Genomic DNA, 21,099 nt, shown 5'->3' with positions numbered 1-21,099 from the left:
CTCACTGCCTGCCCTGGCCCCACACTGCTCCCAGAAGTGGCCGGCACCATGTCCCTACAGCCCGGGGTGGGAGAGGGAGGGCAGAGGGCTCTGCGTGCTGCCCTCACCTGTGGGTACCTCCCAGGAAGCTCCAATTGGCTGCAGTTCCCTCTGCCTTCCCTCCCCCAGGGGCCACAGGGATGTGGTGCCGGCCGCTTCTGGGAGCAGCGTGGGGCCATGGGGGTGGCAATCCCATGGGCCGGATCCAAAGCCCTGATGGGCTGGATCCGGCCCACAGGCCGTAGTTTGTCCACCCCTGCCTTAGCTCATAGTGTAGACATAGCCTAATACACAGAAATACGTTATTTATTCAAGTCTTGTCCTCACAGAAGAACAAGAGAGAAAGCAACATGTTGGACCACTCTGGGAAGATATGAAAAGTCAGACATTAATTCTATGATTTACCCCAATGGAGAAAATTATATCATCCATAATATTTTCAGTAATAGGTGTATTTTAAATGGTAATTCGTACAAACACCTCCTCCCAAAAAACTTGTTTCAAAACCCAGATAAGATTGCTGCCTAACAACATAGTTACCTATAACATCATTTAGAAACCTCAAATTCATAAAAACAAGGAAATAGGTTTTTAGTAGGTACAGGACTGGGTTTACAACTGTTACTGAATTCAGTAGGAACAGGATTGGACCAAAACTATCCAGAAAAGCCATATTTTTTTTAGTTTTGAAATATTTTTCCATATATAGATGGCACTTGAGTCTTCAAGGAACTTTAACCACATGGAAAGTTTGAAGGAGTGTTAGTAAACTAGATAAAGACAAAGACATTAAAAAAGACAATATTTCAAGTTATGGTAATTTTTGAATAATCTGTAATTAAAAAACACTGTGATGTGGTTCTCTTTTGCCTTCACAGATATCTGACAATTTTCAGGCCAAACCAGTGTTCAAAGGTGAAGTTTATAGGGGGCTAAAATAGGGTTTCAACCACCTTCCATTATAAAACCCTAATTATGGAGAGGCTACCATTTCTCCATAATAGATGATATTCTAAGAAAAACTATTTTATTAGTAACATTATATTTCTTTTCCATTAGATAGACAGCTTTAATTGCAAGCCATAAATTAAGTTTATTAATGGTGATCTGCAAAGAAATTTAACAAAGTTCCATCAGCTTAAAATATGTGCTGGCTGCCCTGCCAAACCAGAGTAAGCAGGACAATGAGTCTATAAAAATGGCTTTGTCTAGATTCCACAATGTGCCAGTCCCTCTCCAGATCACCATCTCTTCCTCCAAATGATGCTTAAGAATATGCTATCCTGATAATGTTCCATCAATTATAGAACCACCTTGGATAATGTTTTGTTAAATTTCTTAGAGGTCACTTTTACATTGTGATGATCTTGACTCATGTTTTGGACCTTGAGGTTTAACTCATGTACTGTTTATATTCAAGCAAACAAAAATACACCCTACCAAAACAAGAGTCCCCACACCACATGCTTTTCTCTCTGGGGTGAGGATAAGAGAACGAACAACATGTGACATATGTGGAGTTATTTTGCTTAATGCATTACTGGAAGGCACTCAGATTTTTTGTTGATGAGTATGGTATAAAAAACTATGTAGAATAGAAATAGAATGGAAAACACAAAATGGAAAATTGATTCAAAAACATAAATATGTTTAATTACTTAATGGTCAGTCTCACACTCCTTATTCAAAGAAGCTTCTTATTGCTGCCAGTGCAAGTTTTGCCGGACTAAGGAGTGGAAGGGCAGGCCCAAAGTGTGCTTTAAAGTTTCACTTTGGATGTAATAGCACAATTCCTAGAATTCATTAGCCAAAAGTTACTAAAGGTGTACAAACTGGAAACATTTCTAAATGCATATACTTTCTAATATTGTAAAGATCATAATTGTTATGTATTTTTGTTGATATAGTCATTGACTATACAGAGGCTGCATTGGTTTATCTAAAATATGTTTCAAAATCAATTTAGTTAAATCACTGCAAACCCCTTGTGTGGGAACAACTGTATCAAATTGGTTATAACTGTTTAGTTTGCATCTATAAATTTACTGATGCAAGCTAAATGATATACACCAGGCTTAACATGATATATAGACACAAAGTTTTTGTCCTAGTTTAACAAAATCACTTTAAAAACTAAACTTTAGTTAAATCAGTGCACCTCTGTGTAGCTTAGGCCAGATAGTACTATTGAATTTCTTGATTTGAGGTAGAGAAGTATGGCAATACTCTTTGGTGGTGCCATGGGTTTTTACTCACAGTAGATTGCAGATTTTTGTAGTATTTATTTTCTCTCTTTTTTCTTACATGCACCGAGCAGTGAATTAATGTAGAAATTTGAAGTGTTATCATTAACGTTTGAGTTAGTACCCTTTGAAATGAATGGAACAGATCTGGCCTCTCCTCTGAGATTTAGGTTCTGTAAACACAGGCAGATGTCACTCCATCTGTTTGTTACACTAGGGTCGTGTTTTTGAGGCTATCTCAGCACCCATATAACAGCTAGCAACTCAGTCCATACATTATGTGGACTATACTGGCATAGATACGTCACGGTAGTTATGCTGGCATAACCCCATAGTATAGATACAGCCTACTCTGACCGAATGGGTTTTTCCATCAATGGAGGAACACTGCCTCCCCGAAAGACAGTAGATAGGTCAATGGAGGCATTCTTCCAGAGACATAGCTGCATCTACACTGGAGGTTAGCTTGACATAGCTATGTCTGTCAGGGGTATGTCAACCTAAATTTTAAGTGTACACCAGGCTTTAGGGCTAGATTTATAAGGGGGTTGTAGGCTTCTAACCTTCAGGCAACCTGCTGCCTAGTGGAATTCACAACCTCAGAGTAGGCTCCCAAGCTCCCTACATGATGCGTCGGTACCTAAAACAGGGATTCACAGAAGCCAGCATGCTGAATGGGGAGCTGCCTAAACTAGCCAATAGGAAATGCTGAGGGGAGGGGTGTTGCTTAAACCCCACCCTTCAAAGGAAACGAGGCATCTGTCTCTGCTTGGGATGCCTAGTCATGAACCTTCTCCTAGAGTTAGGCACCTAAGTTAGGTCAGTGCTTTCTAAAGTAAAAGTGAGGAGGAGCTGCTGCTACCCTGCGTATATCGACTAGCTTAGAGATTGGAGCATTCATCTTGGATGCTGGAATCCTGAAATGCCACTTTGACCAGATTAAAAGCAGAGACTAGAACCTAAGTCTTCTATCTCCTAAGTGAGGACTTCCCCCCTCAACCTCTGGGCTTTAGGAGGATATTCTTGAATGGGTCTCTTTCAGTCACTCCTGTATGACATACTTCAATAGTCATTGGAACAGTCAGTGAGTGAGAATGATGCCATAGCCCCATGGTTAGGGCATGCAGCTGAATGGTGGGAGATCTGCGTTTAAGTCACTCTTCAGAATTGGGTGGAAGAGAGATTTGAACCTGGGTCTTCCACACTTTTGGGTGAGTACTCTAACTATTGGCCTACTGTCTGGTGTGGATTAGGCACACTCAGAGCATGCCTACTGGATTGGGCCCAACAGCCAAGACAGGAAGGGGAACGTCTATCTTATGAATCCTGCTTGAGCTTAGATGAGCATTAGATGTTGAGCAGTTTGGCAATGTCAGGATTTTGGTGGTTTTGCCCATGCCCACTGGCAGAAATGTCGCAGGGATTTTTACTGTGACTTTAGGTTAGGTAACAGCTGAGTGGGGCTTTTGTGAATGCCAGTGGCACCTAAATGTTGGACTTAGGTGCCTAAAGGGGTAGTTAAGTGCTTGAGCCCGTTTTGTGAATTTAGCCTTTCATTTTTATTTTAAATGAAAATTTAGATGCGGAACAACAAGAAGGTGGTATGGAAGAGGTCTCGTACCAGCATATGCTGGCTAAATTTGAGCCCAGATGTTATTTCTTTTGTGAAGTAACTCAGTTTAGTGAACAGATAGTGAAAACTACTGCAGAAGAGGAGCATTTATGGTGATGGTTTCCGTGTAGGGAAAAGACAACTGAAAGCTGTGTGTGCAGTTTAGGATATGTGCTCATAGTCTTTGAAAATAAATGGATAAGGTACATATATAAAGCACCTTCCTTTCCAAAGTGTCCCATAGCACTTCACAAGCAACATACAAACTACTGAAATATGGATGTGCAAATGTACAGAGTATATCTGGCAGTCATTAGGTGAACATTACAGCCTGATAAAATGACCCCTTACAATCTTGCTGCATGCATGTTACACTGCCTGCAGAGACACAATAGCTTATGTGCTAATTTTTGAAAATAGAGGTGCTGAGCACCACCTGGGAGATGATGAGTACTCTCAGTTAAATAGTGAGACCATGTCTACACTGCAAAATAAAACCCATGGCAGCGAGTCTCAGAGACAGGGTCTACAAACATCTGGTGGGTGGGTCTCAGAGCCCATCATCCAGCCTAAGCGGGAATGTTTATACTGCTATTTTTAGCACCATAGTGCAAGCCCCTCAAGCCTGAGTCTGTAGACCCAGCCTCTGAGACCCGCTGCAGTGTGTTTTTTTTCTTCAGTGTAGACATACCAAATGGACTATTTAAAACTATCTCTAACTCTGGTTGACTTCAACATAGTCTTTATAATGCCTTTGATGTAAATAGCATCAGTTTCTAAGTGACTTGCCTAAGACCACAGAACCAGGGTTAGAATTTGTAACTTCCTGCTTCCCAATTCTCTTGCTGTCCCGTACCTCTCTCTCATATTGTAAAGATTGTCATCAATTCCAAAGCCTTTAGGTGTTGATGTAGAGACTGGAATCTTCAGACTGGCAAATATAGTGTGGAATTATGTCTATAAGGCAATTCCCTCGTGTTTACACATCCAAAGGCGCTCCAAAGCTGGAGTTATTTCTTCTGTTGTTCAGTTTTAATGGCTGAAAATCCACATATTAAGGCATGTAGGAATTTGTGGAGTTGGCCTGACATGTCTCCTTTCTTTCCTGAACCACTTCCCCTTTCATGAGAATCTGAGATTGCAGACATGGAAGTAATGAAGAATAAAAGGTCTTCTCTCATGCATTGTAAAATTTGGAAAAATGATCAGTTTCCTTGGCAGAATCCAAACTAGCGAATAATCTGCTTAGGTATGATCTGCCTAAGATCTGTAGTGCAATTCTGAGGTAGAAATCTATATGTAAAACGTCCCTCATATATAGTGTAAATTAATTAATATTATTAATTTGAGCCTAAAGAAGTGCAATACAGTGTTAGAACTCAGCATTTGGATACAAAACACAGTGGTTTCTTTGAATAATATTTGCCTAAAATAAGTCTGTTATGTAAGTTTTCTCTTTTGAAGCAATGTATGGCATTAAAACATCTCTCGGTATGCCATCATAGAGGGACACTGTGTTCACTCTCTGAACAAGGCCATTTTGGCTTGGCATCATTTTTAATGGATATGAATCATATAATTCTGGAACATCGTTGTCAATAGATTGTTTCATGAGGGAAAAAAAGGCTGATTGTCACACACCAAAAATGTCTCTTGCTGTCTTACCACATCTGGACAAAAATGGTGGGAAAGAACTGAGGAAGCGAGGCAGTAATTTTTTCTTCATTTTCTCTTTGTGTTGCTAATAGGAGCTTGCTCCTTCTCCCACGGAAGTCAGTGGGGATTTTGCTGTGAGTTCAGTGGGAGGAAAGCTGGTATCTTCTCTGTTTAGTATGTTGTCTTATAATTAAGGATATTTGCAGAGAAACAGTAACTAGTTGCTTTTGTTTGTCTTCTTATTCTCCTTTAAGCATGGCGTTATCGCTACAGAAGATGAAGAATATTTCATTGAGCCTTTAAGGAATATAACTGAAAATTCCAATCATTTTAGTTTTGAAAGTGGTCATCCCCATGTTATTTACAAGAAGTCTGCCATGCACCAACAACATCTCTATGATCATGCTCATTGTGGCGTCTCAGGTAAATAAGCATGAACATCAGTTATGTTTTCACTCTTTTAAAAAAAGTGTCATTTAAGATTTAAAACTAAAAATACCTTTATATTATTTCTACATTGGTTCCATGTACCATACATGATAGGGTTCAATTATTGTGAGTTTAGTGTTAGGAACTCTCCTCTTGGATGATGCTGTTCACCCCTTTGAAAAGTAGCTTTGCATTTTTTTCAGATTCAAGTCAAGAATGTAGTGTCTTTGAAGGCTAAGGCACTGGGAGTAAGTCTTATTTTATTCCTTTATTGAGTACAATGGTAGTGATGAGCACAGGCTTCCTCACAGTGTGCTGTAAGTGTACCTCATCCCTGACTGGAAGGCACGACTAGTATTACATACAGCTCAATGTTTAGTAAGTGTTGTGTATCTCATTTGAGAAAACTTGACACATGATAAATGTGTGTTGATGTTATGATTAATAATATATTTGGAAATGAGCCGGAAGTCACCAATTTTTTCTTTGATACCCTTTGATACTGATTATTGATTCAGTTTGTTAAGGTTACTCCCAAAATAGTTGCATAGGTGATCTAATTATGAGTGTCACAGGGGTGATATCATAGTTTTGGTTGAAAAATGTTTCCATTCACAGCCCAATTTTCCATCCACTTTAAACTTTCTCAGAACTCTTCTATTGTCCTCAATTTTCCCTGCTTAGACTGAGGCCAAAAGATAACTTTTTTTAGGCCAATTTAGAGTAAATCTAACAAGCTGTTTTAGATTTATGGAACTAAAAAATATTTTTTACATCTTTGACAAATGGTCTAACCTTTTATTGTTTATGTACATCTTAAGAATAGTTTGTTCTGAAAAGTTTACTTTAATCTTGGGCATTAGTCCTTAGTCAGATATAGTGCATAGGACAGGTTTGGCAAATATTAATTTCAAAATAAAAAAAGGTAACAAATTCATTATTGATGTAATCTCTGCTGGCTGCTATTGTTAGAAACTGTAACTTGCTGGCACCGTCTGACTGAGATTACAACACAAAGGCCCCTGCCTGGAGAAGAGTTTTCCTGAGTGGTTCAGTTAGTTGTGTTCTTCCTCTGTGTGGGGAACAGCACCCTTCAACTCCACCTATTTAAAGAAAGGATCATGGAATGTAGGTTACTGCTTTTCCCCCCATGATCATAGCCCCTGTAAAGGCTGATTCCCCACTCTGGCACTTCGAATGAAGAAGGTGGGGGCGATCAAGGACTCTAAAAATTAATACTTGCCACTCCAGGCTTGTATTAAACTTCCAAGGTTACAGCTTTTCTCTGACCTTGGATTGGTAGATGCTGCCAGCACCCAAGTGCAAAACCCCTTTGAGAACCCAGGAAGGCGGACTTGGGAATTCCTTCCTGTGGGGTACCCCCAAGCCCTTTCACCCCCCTCTGGGGAAGAGCTGAGAAAGAAAAAAGGGAAATCAGCTGTTGCCACCAGCTAATTAAACAATATGTGCACAAACCTCTTAAGACACAAAAATCCAATCCTGTTCTTAAAAAAGGTAAATTTTATTTAAAAAAAAAAAAAAAAAGAAGAAGAACATACATCTGGAAACTCAGTCTATTGCTAGATTTTAAAAGAGTAACTACAAGGATTAAGCATCAAGAATAGTTTTCTTGAGGTCCAGCTTAAAGGTTTCAAGCAAAACAAAAGCACCTGAGGTTAGCACAGAGGAGTCCACAAGCCATAAAGAAATAAAAGGGATAAACCTAACTGCGTCTTTCTAGACATTTCCTGATCTACTTATATATCTGGGGTTTTAGATGAGTCGTTTCGAGGTATGATACTGATGATTTTTCATACCTGGCCCAAAGCTTCTTACAGCATAACTGCAGCCCTGTCTGCCTCTCCCCGGAGAACGACAACAGACAGACAAAAGGGGAGTCTTGTTTCAATTTTAAAAAGTTCTAGCCTTCCCATTGGCTCTTTTGGCCAGGTGCCCACTCACTTCCTTTTACCTATACGTAGCAGTGAGATTTTTTAACCCTGGAGCAATTAGAGAACAGCTACTAAGAGGGATTTTATAGCTACTGGCTGGCTGGGTGTCCATAAAAGGGAACTATCCCTCACTCCCTTCATTTATCACTGCCCCAGAGCAGGGAAGACATATCAGCCCCTCCTGAGGACACCACATGGGGAGAAAGATAAATTAACTATATCCAAAAAGTCATCTGTGACAACTGAGGGGAGGTGAGATGACCAGCCTGGTATGGGCATTTTTTAAGAGGTGCACATCACACACACAGTTCATCAAATGTGTACACTGAGAGCTTGCAGTCCTAATAAATGTGTCCCTGCACTCTCTTAAAAGTGTCCATATACTACCCACAGCTTTCAAATCCTTGCCACCCCAAACCCCTCCCATCCATAACCCCCCCAAACGCAAACCATAACCTGCAATGCATTCCTCTCTACTTCCCCCTCACTGCCTTGGAACCTCCTTGTCCCAAGTTCCTTCCTCTGACATACTCTCCACATTTCTCCCAGATGTGTGGGTCTTCCACCCTGCCCACTCCACTCCTCCTCCCAACCACAACTGTCAAACCCTCTTCTTCCAGCTGCCACATCTTTTTTGACATCCTTATCTCAGCTACCAAAATCCTACCAACTCCTTCCATGACAATTATTAAACCTCTGACCCCCATTTGTCAAACCCCCAAACTTCCTCAGGACCTCTGACAGCATCTCTTTTTTTCATCCTTTCTCAACTTCCAAATCCCAGGACCAGGTCTACATGAGAAATGTTTGCTGATATAGTAATGTTGGTTAGGGTGTGATTTTTATACCAGCAAAAGCTGTAGTGTAGATGCAGTTACATCAGCAAAAAAAGTGCTTTTGCTGATATACCTTATATTATTCAAGGAGCTATACCGGTAAAAGCACTGTGGCTGATATAAACTGTGTCTACACTAGGAGGGTTTGCCAGTATAGCTATACCTGTAAACCTTTTCTAATAGAGACTAGAGCAAAGTCCCAAAGGACACCTAGCCTGTAGCAGCAAAATAGACAGGTATAGAGGGATATCCAATCGATAGCATTTGGTGGACATGGGGAAGATGATATTTCTGACTCATCTGAGAAAAATATTCAGATATCTGGCATGAAGTGGGCAGATTGTCTGGAAGATGTTCAGTTTTCCTTCGAGTGATTGTGTACATATACATTCCACCAGATGTGTATGTACGCTCAGTGCACTGGAGTGTGAGATTTTTGTACCCCTACATGGCACATATATCTCTATTGTTCTTGTGTTCTCAGGTGAGGGCATAAAAGGGGTGTGTGTCCACCACCTCCCTCTCACTTCCTTCTTACTGCCTGTGGCGAGAGTTGGAGTTCCTTGTAACATTAGCTTTGGTTAGCCAGCTTTGGAAAATGTTCTCTATATAGTTAGTATAGTTGTAGTTAGTATTTATGATAGGATAAGATAGATAGTTTGGGTGTAGTTTTATTAGTACCTGGAGGATTTATTATGAAAAAATCCCCAGGTTTTAAACAGTGTGCCATGAGCAGGGATGTTATCTTTGTCACAGATGGGCACAAGAGCTGTCTGTTTTTTCTGGGTGAGGGACAGAAGGGGGACAAATGCCCTATCTGTACTTTCTTTTGCACCCACACTAAGAAGCAGAGTGACTATCATCTTAAAAGTTCACCTCATGAAGGAGGTGATAAGACCTGCAATTGAGCCAAGCCCCAATCATGACCCAGAGGATTCTGGATCAACTCAGAGTGCTACTCCAGCTACTTCTGACTCCAAATGTAAGTCTGGGAGTAAACATCATCCTTCCCCTTCTCTATTTGAATTGGAGTGTTCTAAGCATTCAGGCTCTGACATTACCTCTAAGGGTATGTCTACACTATGCAATTAGGTCGATATTATAGAAGTCGATTTTTAGAAATCAATTTTATGCAGTCGATTGCGTATGTCCACACTAAGCGCATTAAGTCGGTGGAGTGCGTCCTCACTACCGTGTCTAGCATCGACTTATGGAGCGTTGCACTGTGGGTAGCTATCCCACATTCCCGCAGTCTCCGCTGCCGATTGGAATTCTGGGTTAAGCTCCCAATGCCTGATCGGGCAAAAACATTGTCGCGGGTGGTTTTGGGTACATGTCATCAGTCGCCCCTCCCTCCGTGAAAGCAACGGCAGACAATCGTTTCGTGCCTTTTTTCCGTGCAGACGCCATACCACGGCAAGTGTGCAGCCCGCTCAGCTCAGCTCACCAACACCGCTGCTGTTGTGTCCTGGGTGCTGCTGGCAGCAGATGGTGCAGTAGGACTGCTAACTGTCGTCATACACCACTTCCGCTGCAATTCTGCTGCTATTGTCTCAATAGTGAATTTCTCCATGTTATCTGTCATGGGCTCCTGGGTACGTGTGTTCTTCCTCGGGAAATGTGCGTGGTGCTAACCATCATCCTCCACCACTTCTGCTGCAACTCTGCTCTCCTGTTCTCATGAATCCACCTTGCAGGTCCTCTCGCCGTTCTTTATAAATATCTATTCTTGTGGCATTGGTGTTTAGCCACTGATTCCGCTGCAACTCTGCTCTCCTGCAGACACCATACCACGGCAAGCATGGAGCCCGCTCAGATCACCACAGCAGTTATGAGCATTGTAAACACCTCGCGCATTATCCTGCAGTATGTGCAGAACCAGAACCTGCAAAAGCAGGTGAGGAGGCGACAGCAGCGCAGTGACGAGAGTGATGAGGACATGGACACAGACTTCTTTCAAAGCACGGGCCTCGGCAATTTGGACATCCTGGTGGCAATGGGGCAGGCTCATGCCATGGAAAGCCGATTCTGGGCCCGGGAAACAAGCACAGACTGGTGGGACCACATAGTGTTGCAGGTCTGGGATGATTCCCAGTGGCTGAGAAACTTTCGCATGCATAAGGGCACTTTCATGGAACTTTGTGACTTGCTTTCCCCTGCCCTGAAGCGCAAGAATACCAAGATGAGAGCAGCCCTCACAGATCAGAAGCAAGTGACAATAGCCCTCTGGAAGCTTACAACGCCAGACAGCTACTGGTCAGTCGGGAATCTATTTGGAGTGGGCAAATCTACTGTGGGGGTTGCTGTGATCCAAGTAGCCAACGCAATCACTGAGCTGCTGCTATCAAGGGTAGTAACTCTGGGAAATGTGCAGGTCATAGTGGATGACTTTGCTGCAATGAGATTCCCTAACTGTAGTGGGGTGATACACGGAACTCATATCCCTATCTTGGGACCGGACCACCTTGGCAGCCAGTACGTAAACTGCAAGGGGTACTTTTCAGTGGTGCTGCAAGCACTGATGGATCGCAAGGGACATTTCACCGACATCAATGTGGGATGGCTGGGAAAGGTACTTGCATCTTCAGGAACTCTGGTCAGTTTGAACAGCTGCAGGAAGGGACTTACTTCCCAGACCAGAAAATAACTGTTGGGGATGTTGAAATGCCTATAGTTATCCTTGGGGACCCAGCCTACCCCTTAATGCCATGGCTCATGAAGCTGTACACAAGCAGCCTGGACAGTAGTAAGGAGCTGTTCAACTATAGGCTGAGCGAGTGCAGAATGGTGGTAGAATGTGCATTTGGACATTTAAAAGCATGCTGGTGCAGTTTACTGACTCGGTTAGACCTCAGCGAAACCAATATTCCCATTGTTACTGCTGCTTGCTGTGTGCTCCACAAAATCTATCAGAGTAAGGGGGAGATGTTTATGATGGGGTGGGAGGTTGAGGCAAATCGCCTGGCCACTGATTATGCGCAGCCAGACACCAGGGCGATTAGAAGAGCACGGCAGGGCATGCTGTGCATCAGAGAAGCTTTGAAAACCAGTTTCATGACTGGCCAGGCTATGGTGTGACAGTTCTGTTTGTTTCTCCTTGATGAAAACCTGCCCCCTTGGTTCACTGTACTTCCCTGTAAGCCAACCGCCCTCCCCCCTTCGATCATTGCTTGCAGAGGCAATAAAGTCATTGTTTCAAAATCATGCATTCTTTATTAATTCATCACACAAATAGGGGGATAACTGCCAAGATAGCCCGGGAGGGGTGGGGGAGGAGGGAAACACTGGGTGGGATGGTGGATGAGGGGAGGAGGGAAGGACAAGGCCATACTGCACTTCATAACTTCTTGAATGCCAGCCTTCTGTTGCTTGGGCAGTCCTCTGGGGTGGAGTGGTTGGGTGACCAGAGGACACCCCCCGCCGCGTTCTTTCTTGGGTGAGGAAGCTATGGAACTTGGAGAGGAGGCAGACGGTTATACAGGGGCTGCAGCGGCGGTCTGTGCTCCTGCTGCCTTTCCTGCAGCTCCACCAGACGCCGGAGCATATCAGTTTGATCCCCCAGTAGCCTCAGCATTGCATCCTGCCTCCACTCATCATGCTGCCGCCACCTATCATCTTGATCCTGCCACCTCTCCTCTCGTGTGTCCCTCCTGTCCTCACATTTATTTTGTGCTTTCCTGGACTCTGCCATTGCTGGCCTCCACGCATTCTGCTGTGCTCTTTCAGTGCGGGAGGACTGCATGAGCTCAGAGAACATTTCATTGTGAGTGCATTTTTTTGCCTTCTTATCTGCACTAGCCTCTGGGACGTAGATGATAGGAGCGTTGAAACATTTGCAGCTGCAGGAGGAAAAAAAGGGAGAGTAGTATTTAAAGACACATTTTAGAGAACAATGGGTAGACTCTTTCACGGTGAACCAAGCTGTTAACATTACATAACACATGTGCTTTCAGTACAAGTTCACATTTTGCCTCTTATATTGAGGGCCTGCTGGTTTGGTGTGAGAGATCACACATGTCGGGCCAGGCTATAGAATTCGGCTTGCAGGCAGCCATGGTAAGTCACAGTCTTTCAGCTTCTTTCAACCTTCATAACATGTGGGAATAGTTTCAAAGAGCAGTGCCTTCCTTTCCCATACCAAGCACCCATTGGGTTGGCCATTTAAAAGGAGGGGCTGTACTGGCTGTGAATGCATCCCAAGTCTTCAGGGCAAATTAATCATTAAACACGCTTACTTTTAAATTATGTATTATATTTACAAAGGTACACTCACCAGAGGTGCCTTCTCTGGCTTCATGGTCTGGGAGCCTGCCTTGGGAGGGTTGGGAGGGTATTGGCTCCAGAGTGATAAAACAGGTTTCTCCACTTGCCTGGTATGCGCTATCCTCCTCCTCCTGATCTTCCTTGTCCCCAAAATCCTCATCCCTGTTGCGTGAGACTCCGCCCTTGCAGGTGTCCATGGACAGGAGTGGGGTAATGGTAGGGGCATCCCCTAGAATTGCATGCAGCTCATCATAGAAGCGGCATGTCTGGGGCTCTGACCTGGAGCGGCTGTTTGCCTCTTTGGTTTTTTGGTCAGCTTGCCTGAGCTCCTTAATTTTTATGCAGCACTGCTGCGGGTCCCTGTTATAGCCGCTGTTCATCATGCCCTTGGAGATTTTGGCAAATATATTGGCATTTCGTCTTTTGGAACGGAGTTCTGATAGCACGGATTCGTCTCCCCATACAGCGATCAGGTCCAATACGTCCCATTCAGTCCATGCTGGAGCTCTTTTGCGATTCTGGGACTACATGGTCACCTGTGCTGATAAGCTCGCCACGCTGGCCAAACAGGAAATGAAATTCAAAAGTTCCTGGTGCTTTTCCTGTGTACCTGGCTAGTGCATCTGAGTTGAAAGCACTGTCCAGAGCAGTCACAATGGAGCACTCTGGGATAGCTCCCAGAGGCCAATACTGTCGAATTGCGTCCACACTACCCCAAATTCGACCCATGATGTCAATTTCAGTGCTAATCCCCTCATCGGGGAGGAGTACAGAAGTTGAGAGCCCTTTAAGTCCACAAAAATGGATTCATTGTGTGGACGGGTGCAGGGTTACATCGATGTAACGCTGCTAAATTCGACCTAAACTTGTAGTGTAGTCCAGGGCTAAGTCTCAGACTGCTCTCTGAAAATCATCTGGTAAAACCTCTGGTACTGGTTCAAGGCCTCATAAATGGAAGCGCTCACTTCTTCTGTCAAGCGTGGCATCATCAAAAAGCAAAAGCAATTTTGGGTTGCATCAATAGAGGCACAGTATGCAAGTCACAAGAGGTGATAGTACTGCTCTACTCTGTGCTGGTGAGGCCTCATCTTAAGTACTGTGTCCAATTTTGGTCACCAATGTATAGACAGGAAGTAGAGAAACTGGAAAGTATCCAGAGGCAAGCAACAAAGATGATCAAAGGAATGGAATGCAAGCCACCCGAGATAAGGCTGAAGGAACTGATTATGTTTGGTTTGGAAAAGAGGAGTTTAAGGTAGGACATGATAGCAGTCTTCAAATACTTGAAAATCTGCTATAAAAAAGATGGAGAAAAGTTGTTCTCTCTTGCTGGAGAGTAAGAACAGTAGGACAATGGAACGGACTGCTTAGGGAAGTTGTGGAAGCTCCTTCACTGGAGGTTTTAAAAAAAAAGGCTGGATAGCCATCTGTCTTGGACGGTTTAGACACAACAACTCCTGCCCTCGAACTCCTCGGTGCCAGCCTAGAGCACCCTCCTGCACCCCCAACCCCTCAGCCCTACCCCAGAGCCTGCACCCCGAGCTGGAGCCCTCATCTTCTCCTGCACCCCAACCCCCAATTTTGTGAGCATTCATGGCCTGCCATGCAATTTCCATTCCCAGGTGTGGCCCTCGGGCCAAAAGGTTTGCCCACCCCTGGGTTAGACTACATAACCCTTGCAGTCCCTTCAAACCCTATGGTTCTATGAGTCTATCAACTCCGGCTCCCTCAGGGCCATTGAGTCTGGTCTTCACCTGTGCTGGGTCCTTCCCATCATACATAAGCTCCACTGGATCCATCAGCACCAATACATTTATCCAAGGTGCCTTCTACTCAGGACTTCCTGGCTGCTAGGGATCTCCTTTGTCTTTCCCTTCCTGGGTCTCCTCAGATTCAGCTGGTTCTGGCATTTGCATACCCAACACCGACAATTCACCTAGCTCTGATGCATCTGGCAACGATGATGCACTTGGCTCCATCGATGCTTCTGGCACCGACACATTTGGCACCTATGATGCATTTGGCTCTTCTGGTGCATCCAGCACAGCTGATATTGACATCTTCTCTGGCTTTTTGACCACTTCAACCAGTACCTTCCACTGGTCCTGGTGTCTTTCCCATATGTAGGCCATGAAGAACAGCTATGGTAACAGCTTTTCTTTATCCCGAAGCAGTTTACATGTCTACTTCATCGGACAGGTGTGGAGGAGCACATGGTTCGGACAGAGATATTCCATGGAGGAGAATCTATTAAAGGGGATTCTCTATATCCTAGCAAAGAGCAGAGGATAGAAGTTGATGAAGTACAGGTAGGAACTGAAGAGAAACAATAAAATGAAAGAGTACCATTCAATTACATCACATGAAGGCAGACAACTAAAAAGTGACAGATTTTATACGTGCTTGTACATAAATGCTAGAAGTCTAAATATTAAGATGGGTGAACTTGAGTGCCTGGTATTAAATGAGGATATTGATATAACAGGCATCACAGAAACTTGGTGGAATGATGACAATCAATGAGACACTAGAATACCAGGGTACAAAATGTATAGGAATGACAGACTAGGTTGAGCTGGTCAGGGAGTGGCACTATATGTGAAAGAAAAGAAAGAGTCAAATATAGTAAAAATCTTAAATGAATCAAAAAAAAGTGGAAGTCAAATCCTAGTGAGGTAAATAGAAAGGAGCATAAACACTGCCAAATTAAATGTAAAAATGTAATAAGAAAAGCCAAAACGGAGTTTGAAGAACAGCTAGCCAAAAACTCAAAAGGTAATAACAAAATGTTTTTTAAGTACATCAGAAGCAACCAGTGAGGCCCCTGGATGATCGAGATACAAAAGGAGCATTTAAAGATGATAAAATCATCGCAGAGAAACTAAATGAATTCTTTGCTTCAGTCTTCACGGCTGAGGAAGTTAGGGAGATTCGCAAACCTGAGCCGTCTTTTGTAGGTGACAAATATGAGGAATTGTGACAGATTGAAGTGTCACTAGAGGAGGTTTTGGAATTAATTGAGAAATTTAACAGTAACAAGTCACCAGACCAGATGGCATTCACCCAAGAGTTCTGAAAAGAACTCAAATGTGAAAGTGCAGAACTATTTACTGTGCTTTGTAACCTGTCCTTTAAATCAGCTACTGTACCCAACGACTGGAAGATAGCTAATGTAACGCCAATATTTAAGAAGGGCTCTAGAGGTGATCCTGGAAATTACAGACCGGTAAGTCTAATGTCAGTACCGGGCAAATTAGTTGAAACAATAGTAAAGAACAAAATTGTCAGACACATAGAAGAACATAAATTGTTGTGCAAAAGTCAACATGGTTTCTGCAAAGGGAGATCATGTCTTACTAATCTATTAGAGTTCTTTGAGGGGGTCAACAAACATGTGGACAAGGGGGATCCAGTGAACATAGTGTACTTAGATTTCCAGAAAGCCTTTGACAAGGTCCCTCACCAAAGGCTCTTATGTAAATTAAGTTGTCATGAAATCAGAGGGAAGATCCTTTCATGGATTGAGAACTGGTTAAAAGACAGGGAACAAAGGGTAAGAATAAATGGTAAATTTTCAGAATGGAGAAGGGTAACTAGTGATATTCCCCAAGGGTCAGTCCTAGGACCAATCGTCTTCAACTTATTCATAAATGATCTGGAGAAAGAGGTAAACAGTGAGGTGGCAAAGTTTTCAGATGATACTAAACTGCTCAAGATAGTTAAGACCAAAGCAGACTCTGAAGAACTTCAAAAAGATCTCACAAAACTAAGTGGTTGGGCAAAAAAATGGCAAATTAAATTTAATGTGGACAAATGTAAAGTAACGTACATTGGAAAAAAATAACCCCTATACTGAGGGATAGCTCAGTGGTTTGAGTATTGGCCTGCTTAAACCCAACGTTGTGAGGTCAATCCTTGAGGGGGCTATTTAGGGATCTGGGGCAAAAATTGGGGATTGGTCCTGCTTTAAGCAGGGGGTTGGACTAGACCTCCTGAGGTCCCTTCCAACCCTGATATTCTATTTTTTTTCCATATGTACAATATGATGGGGGACTAATTTAGCTACAACTAATCAGGAGAAAGATCTTGGAGTCATCATGGATAGTTCTCTGAAGACGCCCACTCAATGTGCAGTGGCAGTCAAGAAAGTAAACAGGATGTTAGGAATCATTAAAAAAGGGATAGAGAATAAGACGGAGAATATCTTATTGCCTTTATATAAATCCATGGTACGCCCACATCTTGAATACTGCATACAGATGTGGTCCCCTCATCTCAAAAAAGATATCCTGGCATTAGAAAAGGTTCAGAAAAGGGCAACTAAAATGATTAGGGGTTTGGAATGGGTCCCATAAGAGGAGAGATGAAAGAGGCTAGGACTTTTCAGCTTGGAAAAGAGGAGACTAAAGGGGGGATATGATAGCGGTATAAAATCATGAGTGGTGTGGAGAAAGTGAATAAGGAAAAGTTATTTACTTGTTCTCATAATATAAGAACTAGGGGCCACCAAATGAAATTAATGGGCAGCAGGTTTAAAACAAATAAAAGGAAGTTCTTCTTCACTCAGCGCACAGTCAACCTGTGGAACTCCTTGCCTGAGGAGGTGGTGAAGGCTAGGACTATAGCAGGGTTTAAAAGAGAACTGGATAAATTCATGGAGGTTAAGTCCATTAATGGCTAATAGCCAGGATGGGTAAGGAATGATGTCCCTAGCCTCTGTTTGTCAGAGGGTGGAGCTGGATGGCAGGAGAGAGATAACTTGATAATTACCTGTTAGGTTCACTCCCTCTGGGGCATGTGGCATTGGCCACTGTTGATAGACAGGATACTGGGCTGGATGGACCTTTGGTCTGACCCAGTATGGCCATTCTTATGTTCTTAAGCTGTACAACAAAATCTCTATGGACAGAAATTCCATGTCTGAATAATAAGAGAACAGCGGTAGGAATATACTACTGACCACCTGGTCAGTATGGTGATGGTGACTGTGAAATGGTCAAGGATATTAGAGAGGCTATAAAAATAGAAAATTCAATAATAATGGGGGATTTCAACTATTGCCATGTTGACTAGGTACATCACCTCATCACCTCAGAATGGGATGAAGACATACAGTTTCTAGACCCTATTAATGACTGCCTCTTGGAGCAGCTAGTTTTTGAATCCACAATGGAAGGGGCAATTCTTGATTTAGTCCTAAGTGGAGCACAGGATCTGGTCCAAGAGGTGAACATAGCGAAACTGCTTGGAAATAGTGACCATAATATAATTAAATTTAACATCTTTGTGTGTGTGGGGGGGGGAGAGGGGGTGGGGGATGAAATACCAAAGAAGCCCACCACAGGAGCATTTAACTTCAGAAAGGGGAGCTATACATAAATGAGGGAGCTAGTGAAAGGAACAGTCACAAGAGGGAAATGCCTGCAAGCATTAGAATTGGAAAAGTTATAGAGAAGGGCAACAAAAATGATTAATTAATGAGACTGGGCTCTCAACTCCCCAACTGCCCCTTTGGGTTGGTGGAAGCACACCTGGTGAGAACACACACCACTGACCCCAGCAGGGTAGTGTGGGCATGCACCACTACAGTAATTACTGTCGTGGCTGTAAATAAACCTAATGTAGGTCCACTTAAGTTTTTAGTGTAGACATACCCTCAAGTGTCCTCCCATCTAAGTCTGAAACTAAATATGCAGAAGTCACAGTTACAATCCACTCAACATATAACTTCATAGGCGCAAACCTTCACGTCACATCAGCCATAGCTTATCTCCGAAAGTGGGAGTATCAATTTATAGCTGCCCTTTCCAACAGCCTCAGGTCCAACCTGGCAACAACAGTGCATGTCTGCTTTCAGCTCCTGAGCCACATGGCCTTGTGCACATACAAAACTCTGCACGCCAGATATCACCTTCTCTTTCTGCGGGACTGGCTTCATTTGGTATATTGCTCTTCCAAGCATCCTCTGGACATGCTAAGGTAGTGTCAGTCTTTCCTCTAAGTCAAACAATTAATTGTGTGGTGTTTTTCCCAAAACCCTATTCATTTAAGGCTGAAGAAGCACCTTGCATCTTTGTAGAGCCCTAGCATTTTACTTGGCCCACACTAGATCCTAGATCTTCTTCCAGGCTTTTCATAAACTATGCTGAAAGGATTAAAGATCAGTCAGTGTCATCTCCATGAATTTCACATTGGAACTCTGACTAATAAAATCTGTTCTGATGTTGCTAGATTCTTTCCTCCATTAGAAATAATGGCTCAGTCCATGCTCAGGGTATCCCTAAACTTGTGACCTCCAGATGCTGGGACTGGATGACAGTGGATTGCTAGATAATTGCCCTGTTCTGTTCATTCCCTCTGAAGCATCTGGCATTGGCCACTGTCAGAAGAAACAATGCTGGGTTAGACGAACCATTGGTCTGATCCAATATGGCCATTCTTATGCTTTTCACATCAGCTTTCCTGAGTAATGTTTCAATAACTGATATATGCAAGGCAGCGACACAGTCATCTGTGCATACTTTTCCAACTCATTATGCCATCGCTCAAGCCTCTTGTGACGATGCCAAGTCAAGGTTACAGTCTCTGTTCAGATGATCCAAAGTCCCTCCACCTGTAAGGGAAGTGCTGATGCATAATCTACAGTGGAATGTATATGTGCTCAATCACTTGCAGGAGAAAAAACGGTTACTTACCCTGACAGTAATTTTGTCGAAATGTGTTGCGCACATACACATTCTGCTGCCCTCCCACCTTCCCCGCTGCTTCGGACATTACTTACTGTGGTGCAAAAGAATGGAGAGATGGGCAGCGGGCACATACTTTTTATGACCTCGCCTGAGCACACGTGGCACCTGCACCACCTAGTGGTACTGTTGGTCTCTGACTTGAGCGCGCTGAGCGCACACACATTTACAGTGGACTGTGTATGTGCACAACACCTCCCAAAGAACAGCAGTTATTGTAAGGTAAGTAACCGCTTGGTCTTCGTTCAGTGAGTAAGTGGTGGATCACATACCAGTATGGGTGGTGGATCATCATGGGGTTGTGACTTATACTGAAAAATAATATTTGAGGAAAATATAAAGATTTCTGTCTCGGGCCCCTAGATATGGTGTAGACAAGGATTTAGGGCAGAGTTAAGAAAGAAAAGTCTCATTCATGTTTCTAACAAGTATTTAGAGTTTTGGTTTTTTTAACTATAATGTTCAATAAACATTTCATTTTAAAGTGTGTATACGCTCACAGCATTAACTGAGTTTGGTTGTGAGAATAGTGTTTCATGAACAAAGTCAATATACAATAGGACCACTTTTCTGCTCTAAATTACACTAGTGCAAATCCAGAATAATTCCATTGTTTCAGTATAAAGGTCATGATATCAAAAATTTAAGCAGCATAAATGAGATTTATTTTATTTTTCAGGAAAAAAGAGTTAAGAATAATACTATTTCATCTCTTAAACATCCTGTCCACACCAAACTGATTAAATTCCTCACTCCTCATTACTCAATTGAAGTCAGTGGCAAAGCACCCACTGACTTAGATTTGGATCAGGTCCCCCTGTATACCTCTGAATACATAACTAAAATTATTAAGGGCTTCATCCTGTGAAATTCTGGGCACTCTCAGCTCCATTGACTTCACCAGGAGTTAAGGGCACTCAACTTTTTGCAGGAGTGCTGAACATCTAGCAGGATAAAGACCTTAGAGTTATCTCAATTTTTCTATCTATTTTTATTGCTCTTTCATATATATAACTAACATTTTCCAAATGCAGGACCATGTAAAGCAATGGTAAACAGGTGAAACTGCATTATGCCCGAGCAGAATTTGGCTCAGTTTATAATCAAGCTTAATGTAAGAGTTCTGTAGACAGCACATTACGCTGAAGTCTTCCATCATTAGCTTTGCAACAAAGATCATACTGCTAATTTACTTTCATGGTATTTTCACTTGGCTGCATAGTTTGTTGAAATGATTTTTGAAATGGTTTTTTAGCAGATGCCTAGTAGTGCATGCTGTATTGTTAAGGTTGCAAAACAGTTTTCATTGTAACCTGCTATTTT

General features: G+C 42.8%; 1 protein-coding gene across 6 annotated transcripts in view; it reads left to right on the top strand.

Annotated features, from left to right (window-relative positions):
- ADAMTS6 (ADAM metallopeptidase with thrombospondin type 1 motif 6) overlaps positions 1–21,099 on the top strand; it is a 328,488-nt gene that overhangs the window by 16,213 nt on the left and 291,176 nt on the right. For all 6 annotated transcript variants that reach the window (XR_012158888.1, XM_073344058.2, XM_073344059.2 and 3 more), the window contains one exon: positions 5,805–5,973. Coding sequence is in view for 5 of the 6 variants with exons in the window: in XM_073344058.2 (XP_073200159.1) it covers positions 5,805–5,973 (169 nt within the window). In the remaining variant the exon portion in view is untranslated. The remainder of the gene's footprint in view (positions 1–5,804; positions 5,974–21,099) is intronic.

This window comes from Lepidochelys kempii, chromosome 5 (assembly GCF_965140285.1).
Source record: "Lepidochelys kempii isolate rLepKem1 chromosome 5, rLepKem1.hap1, whole genome shotgun sequence".
Lineage (NCBI taxonomy): Eukaryota > Metazoa > Chordata > Testudines > Cheloniidae > Lepidochelys > Lepidochelys kempii.
The sequence above is the reverse complement of the archived record's forward strand: the minus strand, read 5'-3'. Positions and strand labels throughout refer to the sequence as shown.